This window comes from Cherax quadricarinatus, chromosome 83 (assembly GCF_038502225.1).
Source record: "Cherax quadricarinatus isolate ZL_2023a chromosome 83, ASM3850222v1, whole genome shotgun sequence".
Taxonomy (NCBI): domain Eukaryota; kingdom Metazoa; phylum Arthropoda; class Malacostraca; order Decapoda; family Parastacidae; genus Cherax; species Cherax quadricarinatus.
The window spans coordinates 10306201-10326276 of record NC_091374.1 but is presented as its reverse complement, the minus strand read 5'-3'; the positions used below and the strand labels follow the sequence as shown (position 1 = coordinate 10326276).

The 20076-nt window shown below is 42.3% G+C and overlaps 1 protein-coding gene across 4 annotated transcripts in view; it reads left to right on the top strand.

Annotated features, from left to right (window-relative positions):
• LOC128702093 (serine/arginine-rich splicing factor 5-like) overlaps nucleotides 1-20076 on the top strand; it is a 240328-nt gene that overhangs the window by 91179 nt on the left and 129073 nt on the right. Inside the window, exon 3 of one of the 4 annotated variants that reach the window (XM_070102822.1) lies at nucleotides 16422-17377. The exons of 2 other annotated variants lie outside the window; for them this stretch is intronic. In XM_070102822.1, coding sequence (XP_069958923.1) covers nucleotides 16422-16639 — 218 coding nt within the window. In that variant the 3' untranslated portion in view covers nucleotides 16640-17377. Of the gene's footprint in view, nucleotides 1-16421; nucleotides 17378-20076 lie in introns of those variants that run through there. One more of the 4 variants, XM_070102823.1, reaches the window with a different exon arrangement.

The window sequence follows — 20076 nt, the reverse complement described above, 5'->3', positions numbered from 1 at the left end:
AATGGCTGGAGTGGTGCTCAACATTCTGGCATCACACCACCTTATCTGAGATATGGGGCAAGCTCAACATAGCAACTGGCAAGAGCAAGCCGAGGCCACCAGCACACCCGAACCCATCCCAGGAAGCAGAGAAACTAGTGGAGCTTTTCACTTCCAGGGGAGCCTCCACTCAGCTCCCACAGGACATCCGGAATATACAGACGGATCTTCTGCCACAGCGCCAGCTAACGATACAAGCTGCATGTGAGTCGGAAGATGTGACTGATGTAGACCTCACGGACTTGGAACTCCGACGTGCCATTAAGAACACAGGTGACACTGCCCCGGGCATCGATGGTGTGACGTACTCCATGATTGCACGGGATGGGCAGAGTGGATGGGAGGCCATACTAGACGTCATTAACAAGTCGTGGAGGGCCAGGACACTCCCAGCAGCTTGGAAGAAAGCTACAATCGTACCAATTCCAAAGCCCAAGGACTCAGGCAGTATGAGACCCATATCGCTGACCAGCTGCTTAGCCAAGACTGCTGAGAGAATGGTGTTAAACCGCCTCCTATGAAAACTTGGACCCTCTCATCATCACATATTTGGCTTCACCAATGGAGTGGGAACAGCAGAGTGCATGACCACTCTACTAAGCCAGATTGCTGATAGTAACAAAAAGCCTAGTATCGTCGTCTACCTCGACCTTGAGAAGGCATTTGAGCTAGCCAGCCCCACAGCAATTCTGGCAATACTAGCTTGGAAGGGAATCAAAGGACGCCTCCTGGCCTAGATAGAGTCCTACCTTAGGGGCAGGCAGGCCTGTGTCAGCTTTCAGGGACACTACTCTTCCTTTAAAACCCTGGAAAACGGTACGCCACAAGGTGTGCTCAGTCCTACCCTGTTTAACATCCTTATGCAGGAACTTGTGAGCCTTCCCTTTCATAGTGGTATACAGCTCCTCAGCTATGCTGATGATCTTGTACTCGTAGTGAATGGGAAAGGCAATTTAGAATGACAGGCTCAGAGAGCTTTGGACCTAATTACGCAGTCTTGCAAGGAACTAGGCCTCAAGATCTCGGCCGAGAAATCTCTTGCAATGATGTTCAAGGGACCAGATCCTGTGAATAGATTACGTATTCAGGATATAGAACTTGAGTGGACAGGCTCCTACCTGTACTTGGGAATCTACATTGATAAAAAGCTGACCTTTCAGAAACAGGCCGAGTATGTCAGGTCACGTGCTCTACTCAGACTCAACGCCATGAGAGCCATGACGAGGCACCGTGCAGGGGCAAGCAAAGATGTACTTCGCTTGTACTATATATAAGCTATACGCTCGCTCATTGACTACGGTGCACCGGCGTTAGCTCATCTCTTCCCGCAGAGCAGGCAAAGGGTGGAGGTCGTACAAAACCAGGCGATAAGAACTATGCTTTGTGCCCCCATCTGGACCAACACAGTATGTCTCAGATCTGAGGCCCGGCTTCCTTCCTTGGCTGACAGAGTAAGATACATAAACGCCTGCAAAGTGGCCACGATTCTGCACCGGCAGCAAGGTACCCCACTAAGGAGACGGATATTAACAACCATGTCACAAGATCCCACACTCTTCACGGACTACTCCTGGATTCGTTCGTTTTGTGCTGCTGGGCGGAAGCTGCTGCCTGTACAGCTGCTCTGTGAGAAGAGTTGTGACCTTCCTGTTGCTGGGTACCATCCACCACCTCCCTGGCGCCCAGATCCAGCCGATGTTTTCATCATGCAGCTACCCATCTCTAAGTGTCTCTGCAGTCAAGACACCCTCAGCAATCATGCTGAGACAAGCATGGCACTGGCAGAGGGAGGCACATGTGCAGTGTATTTCACAGATGGTTCTGTCGACCCTGACAGGAAGAGAGCACCAGCTGGACTGTACCACAATGGTCACACACAAGGCTGGCGACTCCCTGACCACTGCACGATCCTTCAAGCTGAGCTGGTGGCGATTCAGCAGGCATTGTCACATGCCCTACGACATCGACTCCGACCTGTCATACATGTTGATTCCACCTCTGCAATCAATGCCCTCTCCCATCCTCAACCACAGGATAATGTTCACCTCATCACATCGATCCTGAGCATAATGACAGCCTTAGAAGTTCAGGGTAATAGATCGACATTGAACTGGATCCCCAGCCATGCTGGCATCCGGGGAAATGAGGCGGCAGATGATGCAGCCAAGGCAGCAACAGACTATCCACATGTTGGGATTACTGTCCCAATCAGCCTACGACAGACCAAACTGGTGGCTGCCAGAGCCACGAAACTTATGGGGGAGGTCTTAGGTGATACCCCATCTCAACAGTGGTACCGAGCAGCGACTCAGGGAGAACCCCCTCCATATGATAGAAGCTGGTCCAGAGCGCAGTGTACCGCCGTCCATCGGCTTCGTTTGGGCTTTCCCACAGCCAAGATGATGGTAGACAAGGCTGAGGAGATGTGCCAGTACTGTCAGCACGTTGTCCAGCGGCCCCTAACACACTATCTTCTAGAGTGCGAAGCTACTGAGACACTCCGCAGGCAACTAGGGGTGATATTCCCTCCCGATGAGGACCCAGAGATGACTGCGGCCACACTAGTGTACATGGGGTCAACGAACCAGACAAGCTGTTACCTGTGATAATGACATATCCTCCTCCTCGCTAGTGTCCATAGTTACATATGGTGTCGCTTATGAGATGCACTAGTTGAACTGACCAGAGGGGCGCTTGAGCGGCATGCGTCGCATCATTGTGGAAACCTTTCTCCATCGGGAGCCAGAGACGGGTCATCGCAAGATTGGGACCCGTGCCAGGACTATGGTCTTGGCGAACATTATACATACATACGTATGCCGTATTCTATTCAAGATTGATGGACTAACCACATCGACTCTAGGTTGAGGGACTGATTACCTCATTCTCCTCCTGTTCTTCAAGATTCTCCTTTGTATGGACTGATGAAGCCACTGTGTGGCGAAACGTTTCCTCAATAAAGATACCCAAGAGTTGCACATGTGTCTAATTTATCAACATGTCGGTTCTCTGAACTTTTCATCTACAGGTATCAGAAATATTGCTTGAACGAAGACGGAAGTTTTCAAGGTGAATGGCTTCCTTCAACAAGTGCTGGAAGATCTGGTGGTAATGACAGTTGACCTGCGGGCGATCATCAGGGAAGGGTGTCCTCAAGCCTGGCTGCAGGGGGCAGGAGACCCCTCGAAGCCGATCACAGGTAAATCACAGTTAATTGCAGACTATAATCGGGTTAGGGCAAATACTCTAGTCTGGCTATTTGATCGTATTGAGGAATTAGTCACAGATGGGCTGCCACAAAGCAATTTAGTTATGGGATTCTCTCCACTGTTTCCTGCAACTGAAAATTACTAATAGGATTTGTGTGATTAATATATGTAAATTCTACGCATCTAAATACATGTTATATGTATGTGAAGCCTATACCCGAGTTGGTTATTCAGCATAAGGGTTGGTAAAGGCTTGTTCTCCTGTCAGCTAATCGTTGTACACACACTGACCAATGAGGCTATCCTAGCATTCTAAGTGGTATGTTTGATATTGAAACAGTGTTGCCGGACACTAACAGGTGTATATCCAGTTGATTTAATTGCAGGTCTGGATTATAGTAATAATGTTGCCAAATCTCGCATTCAAGGATCGCTACAATGTTGCTGTTACTACCGCAAGGATGATGATTGAAGGGTTAACTAGAACTTTCAAGACAGATATGCTTAGCCAGTGATGATACTCTTCAAGTCTCTTCTCTCCAGGCTAGAATGCTGTTGTACATTGACGGCCCCCGTCGAGTAAGGCGAGATTGCCGAACCAGAACACGTATGGAGAATTTTTACTGCCCGTATTGTGCAAAATGTCAGAAACTGCTGTGGGCAAAAGTAGAAAGTCTTTAAGACAAAACTGGGCAATTTTTTTCGGGAAAGTGACGAATATGTGGGCCAGCGGACAGTCAGCAGCAACAGCCTGGTTGACCAGGCAAGCACAAGTCAAGCAATGCGGCTCGGGGTCGAGCTTCGAGAGTAGGAAGATCCTGGAAACCCATCAAAAGTATACTTTCAAACATCTGAACTTCTGGGAATGTTTGAAGGTTCAGCTGTATTTCTTGGAACGTAGGAAAGGTACATCATAATTTATACCTGGAAAATCGTGGAGGAATTGATCCCTAACCTGAACACTGAAATCACCCCGTATAACAAGAGACTTGGCAGACGGTGTGAAATACCTCTAATAACAAGCAGGGGCTCGACCAGGACACAGAAAACTCGAGGAATTTCAGAGGTCCCTGAATCTTCAACACCTTTTATTTATGCGTAAGTAATTGCTAACAAACCTCTGGTTGTCTTCTAGAACCTGACAGGTTCCTCAAATCAGTTCGACTAAGCAGGCTGTGGTTCATGCATCAGACTACGTGCAGCAAGCAGCGACAACCTGGTTGATCAGGCCTTGTATCCACCAGGAGGCCGCGGGAGCATTGACCTCCCGGAGCAATCTTTCATGTATCCTTTAAGTATGCCTTTAACTATTCAGCAAAACACTGAGGCTATTAGGAACACTTAAATCCCTCACTTTATTGCTTGGAGCTCAGTCTAGAAACTATCAATTTATACTCCAAAAATACTGGAGCGACAGGTTCGTAATCTGCGCACTAAATAACTCCTTAAGGGAGCATGAGATACAGTAGTGTGTAATAAATCCTATATGTAAAACAGGGTTGCAGTAAGTCTGTTACAGCCTGAGACTTGAAGACGGGGACCGTGATCACAAAGCAGGTAAATGTCTACAAGCTAGCTTCATGTCATGTCTGACGGAGTCTGACAGTTAGAAAATAGCATCGAAATTGTTTAAGTAATTTTTCTTTTTTGCGGGATGGGGTGGGAGTAGGGGGGACGAGTCCTGGCTTCAGAATGATGCTTATTAATGATGGTGCGTGAGGGTAATGGCTGCCTTGATTATTACTGACAAGGCAGACCATTTTTGCAACAACAGTGATAAATGTCACCCATTTCACTTTTCCAGTTTTAGTCGTCATGCATATCACGTCCTGTTTGCTTTTTAAATTTGCATATTTGCGTTGGAATATGCGATGTAAGTTTACCTGATCAAAATAAACTTAGTGTTAAAATACAGAAAACGCGATTTCGAGAAAAAATAGGAAACTTTGAAATGGTTAACATTGAATGCAGCGTCAACCGTTGGTGTTTTAAACAGAGAATAATATGTTGCAAATCTGCAACTTGTTCCTGTGCTCGCTTGCTTAAACAAAAATATCTTTATTTAAATGTACGATTAAGGAACTCTTATTACTCCGCGAATAGTAAATAACTCGAGTAAATGGACTTTATAGTAATATTTACTCTTTGACGGTAAGAAACGACGTGGTTTAATAAACCGCTGAAGGTTTATACCTATAACTTGTGTATCACTATTTCTGAATTTTGTTAAAACGTTAGAAAATGCAGTCTATTTGTTATTAAAGGCTTAGATACCGTCAGTATACTTATAGATGTAAAAGGCTGTGTAGTGACATTTTTTTTCCGCATTTGGCTCTTGACGGGGTTCGTTTTTCTCATTGTATAGGGAGTACTCTATCGTCGCCTGTTTTTTTTTTTTTGGGGGGGGGGGGAGATGTTGACATACTCAGGGTTGCTAAAGGCTGCAACAGACTCTAAATATTCAGTGAAAATGTACCCAGATAATACTTGTATTGTTCGTTTATATCTCGTGTAACAGTTAATTAAAAGGGGAATAAAGGCTCCTACCATATTTATGTATTTATTCAGCCTTACAGTTTACAGGTTTTTCAGGAATTATCACAAAATTTTATTCGTAGATATTCTTATTCGTCTAGGATCCATTGTACTGTGGTAGTGGTTAATTGTTATCATAGTTTCTCTAAAAAAATATATAACCATCAGACTAGAATAAAATTGTATATTTTTTCTTAATATACTTTAAAACTGGGAAATATCTGACAACTTTTACCAGGCTGCATTTTTCAGAAAAGGTAGGGGATGATGGGCACTCGATGAATTTAGTCGAGTCTTGGGGAAAGTGGTGGATACTTAATATCAGACACTATAAATTACTCCACGTGACAATAATCTACAGTAGTAGTTTCTCCAGGCGTGTATTTCTTAGATACATTGGCTAATGACCTAGCACCAACAGCCTAGTTGATAAGGCAGTCAAGAAAGCCTGGCTGCAGGAATGGAACCACCCAGGAAACAGTGTTACATGATTGTTCTGGTGTGTATGGGGTGATGGAAGTGGGGTTATTTTGTGGCCCAGTGCTCTGCTTGCATAGTAAAACTGGAATGGTAGTGTCCCATCAGTGTTGTACAGTACATTTACATATCAAAATAACATTGAATTTTCCATATTTACGCGATTTGCGGAAATATGGTAATTCTTGTCTTTCATTTATCTCCCGGTGTGGGGACGAGTTCTTGGTTCTTACCTTCTGACACTGTTCTGGTCTCCCTCTCACCTGTAAGCCAGCAGCCTACCTCTGATCTTCTCCATCACTCATTCTGTCTCAAGTCTCCACTCAAACACCTTTCCCCCTCGCACATTTCACCTTTATATCCCTCGCACATTTCACCTTTCTATCCCTCGCACATTTCACCTTTCTATCCCTCGCACATTTCACCTTTCTATCCCTCGCACATTTCACCTTTCTATCCCTCGCACATTTCACCTTTCTATCCCTCGCACATTTCATCTTTCTGTTCCTCGCACATTTCACCTTTCTGTTCCTCGCACATTTCACCTTTCTGTTACTCGCACATTTCACCTTTCTATTTCTCTCACTTTTCTATTCCTCGCACATTTCACCTTGCCTTTCCCCTAATTTTTCTTTAACACCTCACACATTTCACTTACTCCACTCACATTTCCCTCTTTTCCCCTCAAATTTAAATTTTCCTTTTGCACATTTCACTTTTCCCTTGAACATTTCACCTTCAACTCACATAATCCACTCTTACCCAATTCTCCCCCTCGCCTATTTCACCACCCTCACACACACGCTTCTCTCCCCCCCCCCACACACACACATTCATATCTCCTCTCACCCCCCCTCCACTTCACACGATATTGTGGTTATTGAAAAGGAAAAAAAGAGGTGTAACATATAACTGAGCTTAACAAATAACGAGGCTGGTGACGTGTGTGGATAATTGCAGCGCTTTAGGGATCAGCCACCGCGCTGTGGTGCTTAGGATGGAGTGTGTGCTGCTAGCATTAGCAGCCTATTTGATCAGAACACCACTCGGGACCGGGGCCACGGGGGTGATGACACCCAAAATTAAAAACAGGTAGCAATGGGTTGACAAAGTTAATAGTAAAGAGCAGTATCATAGTGCGCCCAGTGAGTCATTGTGGACTTGATGTACTGAGAGTAACGTAAGCAAGACATTTGTGTACTTATGTACATGTATATATATGTCGTGCCGAATAGGTAAAATTAGTCCACTAGCAAGAACTCGTTTAAAATTATGTCCTTTTTAGAATTTGTCTTATACGTTTAAGGATATATTTTTTTATTTGTTAATGTAAAAATTAATAATTTTGTACCAAAAGAACCTTAGAAAACTTAACTAACCTTATCGCAGTTTAATTTAGCCTAATACAACTAAATATATTTTAGATAAGTTTACAATAATTTAATATTAAACACAATGTAATATATATTTTTTGCTAGGTTCAGAATAATTTTTGCGAAATTATTGCATACACAAATTTTCGCTTGCCGGATAAGGCGAGCGAAAATTTGTGTATATACATTCCACACACTTCTCGTCTCTTCAGACGAGAAGCGGATTTCGTAGTGTGTGGAATGGAATATAGTGGCGTGGGCGAAGGGTCTATTATATACTGAGTGTGTACACACTAGCCAACATACAAACTGTGCCAAGTTTTACTTCATCAAACGAGGCGAAGTAATTTTAGTGGCTGCTGTGATGGACACTCAATCTCACCTTGACTTCTCATCTAAACCTATTAGCATAAAATACAATTAAAGTTTTAATTAAAACTTGTATATTTTTTGCACCGCCACCACACTGAAAAGTAATTCCTTCCTAGTGGGGGAGTAATGAAACAACCACATGAAACACCAGTAGTGGGAACACTGGCAGTATGCACATGTATATACTACAAACTCTTATCACACAATAGAGCGGAAAAGTAATGTGAAGGACCTGGGTGTGGTAATGTCCGAAGATCTCGCCTTCAAGGATCACAACAGTGCTACTATCACATCTGCGAGGAAACTTATTGGATGGATAATGAGAACTTTAAGAACAAGAGATGCTAAGCCAGTGATGATCCTCTTTAAATCACTTGTTCTCTCTAGGCTGGAATACTGCTGTACATTAACATCTCCATTCAAGGCAGGTGAAATTGCAGATCTAGAGAATGTACAGAGAATCTTTACTGCACATATAAGTTCCATCAAACACCTTAACTACTGGGAACGTCTGGAATCACTTGATCTGTACTCACTGGAGCGCAGGCGAGAGAGATGCATGTATATCATAATCTACACCTGGAAGATTCTGGAGGGACTGGTTCCTTTAGAAGACTTGGCAGGCCATGCAACTTACCCCCAGTGAAAAATAGGGGCGCCACTGGTACGTTAAGAGAAAACAAAATAAGTGTCCGGGGCCCAAGACTGTTCAGCAGCCTCCCACCAGCAATAAGGGGCATTTCCAATAGACTCCTGGTTGTCTTCAAGAGGGAGCTGGACAGATGCCTAAAGTCAGTGCCGAATCAGCCGGACTGCGGTTCGTACGTTGGACTACGTGCGGTCAGCAGTAACAACCTGGTTGATCAGGCCCTGATCCACCGGGAGTCCTGGTCGTGGACTGGGCCGCGGGGGCGTAGATCCCCGGAATGCCCTCCAGATAGGTGTATGAATCTATAGTCCCCCCCCCCCCCAAAAAAAAAAAAAAGAGAACGATAGGTAATTTTTGTTAATTGAAAAAGAGAAATCTTAAGGGATACAATGCACATCAACGATCTCATTACCATCTCATTTTTTTCTTGTAAGAATTTACATGAAACTTTTATTCGCGAGTAAGTTGTAAATTTGTGAACGTTACAAAAGTTGAGGTATGAAAACGTACGAATATAGCGCACATGACTTTCTAGCCATATGTCATAATAATTATAATTTATTACATTTTATTATAGATGCATGTGTATATTTTAGGCGGACTTGGCTAATTACCTAGATGTGTAGTGCATCAGAGTAAAACATAGTTGTACTGAACCAGAGAAATAAGCTAGGGCCGTATATTGTTTGTATTATATGAAGTACTACACCCATGTGGTTTATCTAAAGGAGTGATGGAGGCTCCATCCTTCGTCTGTTACTCTGGGTCCCGGTCTCTGACCACTCAACCTGCTGGTTTCATTAGTACCGGATAGTAAAAGTACTCATGATTTATGGTCTTTCTTATAAAGTGTTTAATAAATGTTAACTAATCCTTTTAAAACTTTTGTATATATTTTTTAACTACCATTTGCTTTATTTTTCTTTAAGTAACATGTATAAGTGGTGTACAGTGGAAGATCATTTATATTTATATAAGCTCGTATTCTCTTTGAGACTGGTAATTACCTTCCAGCAAGGATTCTCGTCCCATCACCCCTAATCCTTGAACATTTTCCCCGGGTTATATTTTTTCCCCGTAACCTGCTCAAAAACCACTTAAGGTTCACTGAAGAGGGTGAAGAGGAAAGAAAGTTTGTATACAGTGGTGCCAGGAATCATCTCCTTCGCGACCTGGTTGGTCTTGACTAGACGACGCATGGATAAGAACTGTTTCAGTTTCACACTTAAGGGCAGGACGGTAGTACTTCTGAGTAGTTGTCGTCTGTTGGTAAATTGGTTTCGTCACGTATAACATACGGTTGGCAAAGTGTGTATTTAGTATCTGACTTTTCATTGTCTCTTGATTTCAGTTTGACTGTCTTTAGCTCCCATTGTTCACTCTCCATATCCCTCTTCTCTTCATCCCTTCATAAATCAGGGCAACAACGTGGGTCTTCTATTAAAACATTTGTATGTGCGTACTCAAGTCTTGTTTTTTTTTTCATTCGTAAACTTCGAAGTCTGTCAGGATATATTTAGGTATGTATCCCCGAAGGGGACATAGTGTCCATTTTTTCCTCGATTTTCTTTCGCTCATAAATCTAGAACCCCTCATCCTATGGAATTAAAATTTTAAATTTCTGTGTACAGTAACAAGGACCAGATTCCAGGATGACTGGGCATAAGCAGGTACCCTACAAGCACAGCTGTTGAACCCATTCTCAACCACCTGGAATAGTTCACATAACTTTCAAAACCCTGAGCAACGTAGAATCGAGCATATAAAAACGATGCCTTTTAATTCGGCGACGGCCATTTTTGTGTGTAACACTGATGCATCTTGCGTAAGGCCAGGATGGCATCCATTCAGTTTAGTTTGTGTGGGGGAAATTTGTCAATGCAATAAATATTTGTTTTAAAACTTGGAATCGTTGAAATTTTCACCAAATTGGTCTGTCTTATAAGACAAAATATTGTTTCTTACAGGATTGAAGAAAATATTAAAACTGATGCGTGTAAAAAAAATCGAGAAATACTGAATACTCGCATTTTTAGTGGTTTTAAATTTCGTGAACTGGGTGAACGCTTAAATATTGTAAGGTGTGAGGCCAGAACAGTCAGTTACCTTCAGTTTCCTCACACATTCAAAGGTTTTCGTTTATAACTTCAGAACTCCGTTTTCAGTCGGCTTCAAATTCCAAACTCGGGTCGACTATTTCTAGGTGAAGGTTGGCAGAGCAGCTGACATGTGCAGGTGTTCCCTGCTCAGTTTTATTTAGACCATTTCTGAAATTGATTTCCAAGAGATTAAAGATCTTCTCTTGATCGTCATTACAATATCAGGTTTCGCCGAGTTATTGGTTATAGGTTCTCATTTCTCTCTCCCTCCTACCTCTTCCTCCCCTCCCTCCGTCTCTCTCCCTTTCTCTCTCTCTCTCTCTCTCTCTCTCTCTCTCTCTCTCTCTCTCTCTCTCTCTTTTTCTCTCTCCATAACTTTAAATGTGAGTACACATTCACAAGTATGCCTCCATTCATGTATACAAACATACACATACCTATGCAACGTGTACATAAATATAAACATATACACATATACCCTTGCATTCATACAAGAATACACAAACATGCATACATTCTCACGCATATAAATATGCACATTTATATACGTAAGTGTAGAAACATACAAGAATGCAAAAGTATGTATTGTATACATACACACAAGTATAATGTGTGTATATGTATGTACATACATAATTTATGTTCATATGCATAATTATGCATGCATGCTTATAATCAAAGAACATACTGAGACTTGTCGGGATTTGAGCCCTAGTCGTCTAAGCAACCTCCTGGAAGCTAGCTAAACTCTGGACGCCCTAGACCACCATGCCCTAAAGACGTTGTGTGTTCATTGGGAACATTTAACATGTTTCGACCTGACGCCGGGCACATCCGGGGAGTGGTAAGCTCAGGACTAATTTCATTCTCCTCCCGTTTGCATACCAGTCTCACGAGCGGTGCACAAATGACTCTCTCCCTCATGCTCTTGCCAGCGAAAGATATGTTTATATTTCGCAGAACAAGCTAAACAAGTAAAAACATTTAATGTAGTAGCGCTAGCATCATACGTCACCACAATCCCCTGTAGAGGAGTGCATAAAAAAGTTAACTCCCAGTGCACGTAACATTTCCACGTCTGCACAATCCAGGACAAAATAGCAAGAGGTTTTCAAAAGGAAACACGACCACTGAGTACTCAATGATTGATCAGTCTTGTTGACCAGGCAGTTATCAGAAGTGTGTTCACAGGCCAGGCACGGAGGGTAGAACCTCCCTTGAAATGGTGACATACAGATCGAGAACTTATCCTGCACACACTCCAGTTGTTGCCCTACAATGCCAGATTCTTGTATGTATTTTAAGACGCGAAATAACATCGTCATTAATGCATATAATGTGGAAGATCGAGACACTTATGCAACATATGGGAATCTTTATTTAGGAAACGTTTAGCCACACAGTGGCTTCATCAGTCCAGTACAGAGCAGAAAGGTGTAAGGAGAGGAGGAGTTTGAGGTAATCAGTCCCTCAGCCTGGAGTCGATGTGTTCAGTCCATCAATCTTCTAGAATGTACAGCATAGGGACGTAGACGTGGCTTATATACTGTAGTAAGGTGAGGCGAAGCAGGAGGCGGCGGGGTCATAGTGATACCATCCACTAGTCGAAATAGGTCTTCGTCCAAAGATTGGACAAGTTTGAAGAATTCAATCTTGTCCAACATGAAGAATTAAAACTTCCTCCTAAATAAAGATTCCCATATGTTGCATAAGTGTCTCAATCTTCAGCTTGTCGGTTTTCAAAACCATTCATCACAATGCATATAATGTGTTTTTTTTGTACCAAACTTAACAGCGATTTACTTCTCCTTTGTGTATCATTTTTACTAAATAAGCAAATCAAAGAAAACCATTAGCAAGGGGAGGATGCTAAGTTTGTTTTGGTGCAAAAATAAGAAAATTGCATGGTGTCAACAAAGATGCTGTGCCAGTCACTAGAGCAGTTGGGCTTTACTAATTAGCTTATTATGCAAGACACAAACCTCACGAAAGTCCTCTTCACATTACGTAATTTATTGAGTGAAAACTTGGCGAGATAGGTCTTAAGTTTCATTAGAAATGTTCGCTCTAGAGCAGGGGTCCCGAACCTGCGGCCCGTGGGCCCCATATGGCTCTTCTAGGAAAAGAATGCGGCCCTCGCATGAAATTATGAATTCACTTTTATGTAGGTTCCACACTGCACAGTATCAACAAAATCGTTCGACCTTCACACATTTCAACCATCAAATGTGACGCACTTGTGTAGGTAAGTTGAGAATCACTGCTCTAAAGTGAACATTAATGTAGCATCGGAAGTGTCTTGTGTGAGAGGCTGTTACAGTAGTCTAATATTCTTCAGTACTCTGATACAATTATCACAAGACTAAAATCTGTGGCAGAAATTTTCCATATTTATCCTGACGAGAATAATCTTTCTCCTTCAACACCCCTTCTTCCATCGTACGTAAATAAACATAAATTCTTTAGTGCCATATCCTTCGTGTACAACAATAACAATTTGTATGAGTTTTGTTGTGGTCACAGTATCCATCCAGCTAGTCTTACAAGGGTTGCTGAGAATAATAAACAGTTTTGATTGACACATCCTGTATGACAACAACCAGTGTATGTGGGGCAGTGTGTATCACCAAGAATGCTCCGATAACAAATATATAGAGAAACCATGCATACTTCACTAACTCACTGACGGTCATTTTGAAAAATGACTTGTACTGCCGCCAGTGGGAAAAAAATGTGTAGGCTTCATAGCTGAAAATCTTGAGGCGAGCAAGCGACATTTATAATCGAAGGTGCAAATACTGTATGTCTTAATATTCCATGTCTGAGATAGTGATCATTATATCTTATGATAGGGGGAGGTGTGGCATATTAGCAAAAATTGCTTCAGTGAAAAGCACCTGAAATAGTATACATTGTATTAAGACATGAAAGGCTGAATTCTTTTAGACACCCTTCGAATATAGAGTATTCTCATACTACCAGGTGATGTGTAGATATTACAACTTTGTTCTGCAATAGTCTCTAGTCTCGAGGAACGAGATAGGTTCATTAAATCAATCAGTCAGGTTGTTTTTGCGCGATTGTCCCGTATAAGTGTGCAGATGTGTGTCGTATACTAATGTTGCTGTTCAGGGTCTTATATTATGCAGTATCGCTATTTGTCTCAGCAAATATATATTAGTGAACAGGTATGTCCTCGTGAAGATAGACGTCAATGCGTTGATGTTGGTTCAAACAAATTTATCCTGTACCGAGTGGCTGGCGAGGACTGGGTATTGTTTACCTCGTTGGGTTTTGTATTCTCTTGCCGATTAATGGGACACGAAAATTTTAGAGGTATTTGTTGAGAACTTATCAACGCCACAACGTGAAGAACACAATGCGAGGGTGGGGCTTATCCGGATAAAAAAATGCAAACGTTGAAAAAATACGATGATGTGGCGGGTAGGTTTGTCATCGAGTGCATATTGCGTTTAAAAATGGTATTTTATCGATGAAGGTGAATTGTGGTCATAAAGATATCGGTTGATAATCTAGTGAAAACAGAATCTGTATTCGAACAACATGTTTTAAGACATGATACTTATCTCATGGAAGACTAATTAATAAATTGGAAAACAAAATAAGAGGTAAAATAATGTATATATAAAATTCTTATACAGAAAACACAAGGGAAGGCTTTTATGCATTATGCACTCTAGTATGATTGCTGGTCGCTTGTCTCATAAACATGCAAATTGACATGTAAATTTTGCTAATTTCTACTTACTTTCGTTGTATATTTGTCTTTATATTTCTGTAACTTTTCATGTCCAATTTGAGGCCTGATCCGAGACGGGGCTGGTGGGACGATAATACCTTAAACTATTAACAGATAGTGTTAGTGTTGGTATCCGTACTGTTCCTGATATACGTAAATGACCTCCCCAGAGGTCTAGAATGGTACACGTGGGTGTTTGCAGACGACCTGCAAATTACTTGTAGTTTATTCGGGGGGGGGGGTACCACCCCCGTTGGTGGAACCCAGACCAGACCTCTGTTGATGATCTGATCAATAAGACTGCAGGTGTTAGCAGCACTCAGTCCAACGTAGGTACCACATCCCGCCTGAGGTAATGAGAATAACATCCGAAGAGGACTATCAAAGATGACAATAACACCTGGACAGACTTCACGAATGGTTACAAATAATAGCTATTGGAATTCGACACCAGTAAATGCAAGGTAATGAAAGGAGAGGGGAACATGGAGAGCAAACATATTGTATCGCATGGGGAAGGAAACACTGTACACAAAAATGAGAAACGTGGGCGTTAACGTCAAACAACTACCAGAAACGAGCACACGCCTAATAACATCGGCAGCCTATAACAAACTCAGGAATGTAAGTGCAGGATTCAGGAAACTAAACAAGGAAGCAATCAAAACAATTGACACAACTTCCGTATGACCAGTCCTAGAGTACAGGGCGCTGGTAGAGCTCGCAAAATACCAAAAAGAAAAAAAAATAGAAAAGCTGCGAAGGTTTACAGCAGTGTTGCTTACCTGTTGCTTACTGGCACCAAAGCTGAGAAGTAATCAGGAAGGCTGCTGGAGAACAGGAAAAATGAGACGTGATCACGACATAGAAAACAGATGGAAACTGAATACAGAAATGGGACTCAGGGACGCTAGGTCACATTTTTTACGTAGGTGTGAATGCGTCCTAAATGATTGCATTTGTCTTTTTGTACTGCCAGATGTGTTCAGCGATTGGGAATACTGCAACATCAGTGGGAAGTACGTTGACTTCGTCCTCTCCTCACCCTCTACCTTGTTACTTCCCTTTATACACCATCCCTCCTGTATCGTCCCCTCACCCACCCCCCACCGTCCCTTCTCTCCCTCGCCCACTGTCCCTCCTGATATTTGCCTTTCACACATCCTCCTCCTTGTTTCTTCCCCTCATCCACCGTCCCTCCTGTTTCTTTCCCCTCATCCACCATCCCTCCTGTTTCTTCCTCTCACATACCTTCTGTTTCTTCCCCTCACCCACCTTATGTTTCTTTCCCTCGCCCACCTTCCCTCCTGTTTTTACCCCGCGCCCACCTTCCCTCCTGTTTCTTCCCCTCACCCACCTTCCCTCCTGTTTCTTCCCCTCGCCCACCTTCCCTCACGCCCACCTTCTCTCATCTCGCTCCCCTTCTCTCCTCTCTCCTTCATATAAACGATATTTTTTTTGCTTGCAATGCCCATCCTCCTGCCCTTTTCTTATTCATGAGTGGGAGAGGATCCTTATCCTACCTCAGGGTGGGAGAAGATTCCCCTATCCTATGTCAGGGTTGGAGAAGACCCCCTGTCCTAGTGTTGTCACTCACCTTCATCAGTATGGTTGTCAGGGACCATCCGTAGCAGTATTAGTAAAGAGCAAAATTTGTGAATATGAAAAAGAAAGAGAAAATGTGTGTGAGAGGGAGTGAGCTCCGAACAAGCAGGTACTGCACAATGTTTAGCTTAGGGAAGACCTTTTATCTAGTCAGGATTTTATAGTTTATTGTGTCTCGTTGAGTATTTTGTACGTCATGATCATTTCTTCTCTGCCTCCTCCTTTTTTTCATTAGCACGAGGTTCGGCTTCTGTAGTCTTTCCTTTTAGCTTTTACTCTCTCTTAACCTCTTGCCTCTTACAGGTCTGAGACTGTACTCTCCGTGGGTCGAGACTTCGCACTTCGGTCCACCACATGGACGGCTTTGGTCGACTTTGCAAAATTTTGTCCTCTTCGTCTATATTATCCCTACTCTTGAAGCCGTGAATAGAGTTTGCCTCCACCACAGTCTCATCAAAATCACTCCACATTTCAACCACCCTAGACAAAAAATACGTTATATCTCTATGGCTCATTTATAAATATCTTCACTTTCCAACTGTGTTAATTTGATCCTCTCCGTCGTAATTCAGTCTGTCCTTATCTGCTATATCAATTCTCCTTAAGTATTTGTATGCCATAATCATATCTCACAGCATCCCCATGATGCTCTTCTAAAGGGTTGGAGCTACCCTTCCCTACCTTATATCCAATCTATTTACTTAATATTCCCAACCACTGTTTAATCTCTACGGTTTAGCCCTTTCCCATGATTACAGAAATGTAGGTAAAACTTTTTTTAATCCTTAAATTACATGAATTGGCCGTAAAGAGAGAGTGCCGTACTAAGATTTTTTGAGATTGTGAATTCTGGTTCGTAAGAATAGTGTATCAGGCGCTGAAGTTTAGCAGTGTTGAGTTAACGGTGATATGTCACTCATTGAGTTTTCTTCCAGAATCCTATCAGTATGGTGACTCGAACTTGGACAGTTATTTTCTAATAGTGTATTCTTAATTTAGAGATTGCTGGTCTCAGTCCGGACTGTGAGAATAAACTTGTAAAAACTGGTCGCTGGTATGGATTTTCATCCCATGCAATATCAGGTGGTGTCTTATTAGCGCAACGAAGCAGCGTTATTGAGATGTCATAGGATGGCGAGTGTAATCCGCGGGTGTAAGAAACTTGAACATGAAACAGTGAGGCACAAGGCACTGTTGATTACTTGGTGTTGTCGCTGAGGAGAGGAGAAGCTTCATCTGTCCTACTCAGTGTCCAACTACTCGGGGCCTCCTTGATTATATTCACAACATTGATTTCCAATTCCAGGGAGGGTTTCATTGGAGGTGCTCGCATGGATGGATGAATACCTTCCCATCTGAATATTATTTTGTCAGTAAATCCCTCAAGGAAGGTACCTGGATGTCATTAAGCTCTTTAACAGTATCTGACTGCATGTTCTGTTATCTTTTGTGGGTGGATGGAGAGTGTTTTTTTTTTTTATGTGCTGATAGGGCAGGGGATCACTGGCTGGAGTGATTGCACACAAAATGAGGGCAATAAGTATAACTGGAAGAAGTACGCAAATAGATATTCAACTGAAGCTGACACATAGAACACAAATAGTAGTAATAAACAGAGTGAAATCCAGCATTGGGAAGGTAAAAAGCTCAGTACCCCAGGCTACGGTCCTGGCGCTTTAACTGTTTCTTATCCTCATAGCAGACATAAAAACACTAGCGACAGTTTCTTATTTGCGCATGACACTGAAATAAACATGAAAATCAGCTCTGTACAACGAGAAAAAAATTATAAGGAAAGTTTTCCAGTGGGCAATAGAGAATAAAATACTAAAAAGGGATACTGTATATTACACGCAAGATGATTACCAAATAGAACGAAGGACCTGGTACAGCAGTAATAGTAACTGACTTTTCTTTCAGAAAACACTAATGTTAGAACAACCAGGAAAATGGTGGATAATGAAAGCTTTCAAAACAAGGAAAAAGATCCAATGATGACACTAGTTAAATAGCTTGCAATATTTTGCTTGCTTACCGTATTGCTCACTGTTTAGATCTCCTTTCAGGGCAGCAGAAATATCAGAGCTGGAACAGATGATCACAGAGACAATACATTTAAATTACTAGGAACAACTTAGTCCTAAATATGTACTCGCCAGAGCAAAGGAGAGGTTCATGGTAATGTATACTTGGAAGGTACTTGAGGGATTAGTCCCAAATTTGTGCACTGTCATACTGCAGAGATAAATATAGGACAAAATGTAAAATATACCCAGTGAAAAGCAGGGATAAAATGGGCACAATGAAAGGATATGTATTAGCATTCGTGGACCCAGACTATTCAACATTTTAATAGGAAATATCAGAAATACTGCTGGAACACGTGTAGTCTTCAAGAGGAAACTCGTACCTCATCCAAGTGCAGGATAAACTAGGCTGTGATGGATGTGGACCAGTGGGCAGTCAGCAGCAGCAGCTTAGTTGACAAGGCAAGCACCAGACAAATCTGGCCCAGGGCCGGGTTGCGGGTGTAAAACTCTCACAACCCAATAAAGGTATATTAAGGGTAACGGTAGGCGTGATCCCTAAGTGTGATTCCAATCAGCGTCCAGCCAGTTTTTTCGGCGTGGCGCCAGACACGACCCAGACGACAGGTGGGATAGGCTCCTATCTAGTGTTGTCATGCAGAGGTTACGCTAATTTGGGTTTTTCAAGCTTTTCATGTTTTTATCGTATATCTGTTTTTAATGGTTCATTCACCTTTCATTTTTTCTGGACTTTTTTTTTTTAAATTGCTAGATCTAATATTAAAAGGGTAAGGACATTTTTTAAACATTGTTTGCTGAATCTGACATTAGAATGGCATATCATTGACCTCACATGATAACTGTCTGTCTTTTCGCAATCTTTTGATTGTGGCATCCTTTTTCTTTAGTGTTTCCAGATATGAAAATTGATCTTAAATGTATTGTGTGAAAGCTATCATGGTGTGTGCGACCATAGAAGTTGAGAGGATGTGAGCGTTCGAGACATACACCCCCCCCCTTCCCCCCGGGGTTCTGTACTGTTGACATTTTGTGTGGCTGTGTATATTATGTTAGCGCACTCACAAAGTATAATAGCCTGTTCACTTGGCCTCTGTTTCTTACTCAAAATATAGCACTTACTGGCAGGCGTGGGATCGAATATCCTCCAGGTGCTGAATGACCAACACGGGTCTAACACTTCACATAATTATGAGACTCCCATGATCACACAGTCGTATCAAAATTAAGTTAGCAAAGCTGAGGGTTACCCATATTTTAATAGCACCAAGTGCGTTATAAAATTTCGTTTGAAATTTGACGTTCTACCATTGTAACTGTAACATGTAGCTTCGAGACTACTCCCTGAGCCCGGCCATGCGCCAGGCTCATCTGGTACTTACCTGGTCAACCAGACTGTTGCTGCTGGTGGCTTGCTACCCCACATATCTATCACACCCTGGTTGCTCTGGCACCTAGTGAACATACTTGTCCAGTTTCCTCTTGAAGACTTCTACACTTGTTCAGTTTTGTGCTACCAACTCTAAAATCCTGTAGTTGAGATACTTAATGGGATGTATATAAGAGTTGTTTGTGTATGTTAATTTGGCATACTTGCCTAGTTATTGTAGAAATCGATTCATAGCTCCTGGCCTCCAGGAACCGACCATACCTAATCTTGAAGCTGTTTAATGGCTTCATTCTCCACCTCTTCAGTTTATTTCACTTGTCGCTACCGTAAGACTGAAAAGTATTTCATAACGTTCGTGCGACTTTTCTGCGTCTTAAGCTGTCAGCTATGTCCTCTGGCTTACTATCTTCGCATTTTAAGCAGCCTGTAATGCTGTTCAGTTAACTGTCGTGTCGTTTACACACACACACACACACACACACACACACACACACACACACACACACACACACACACACACACA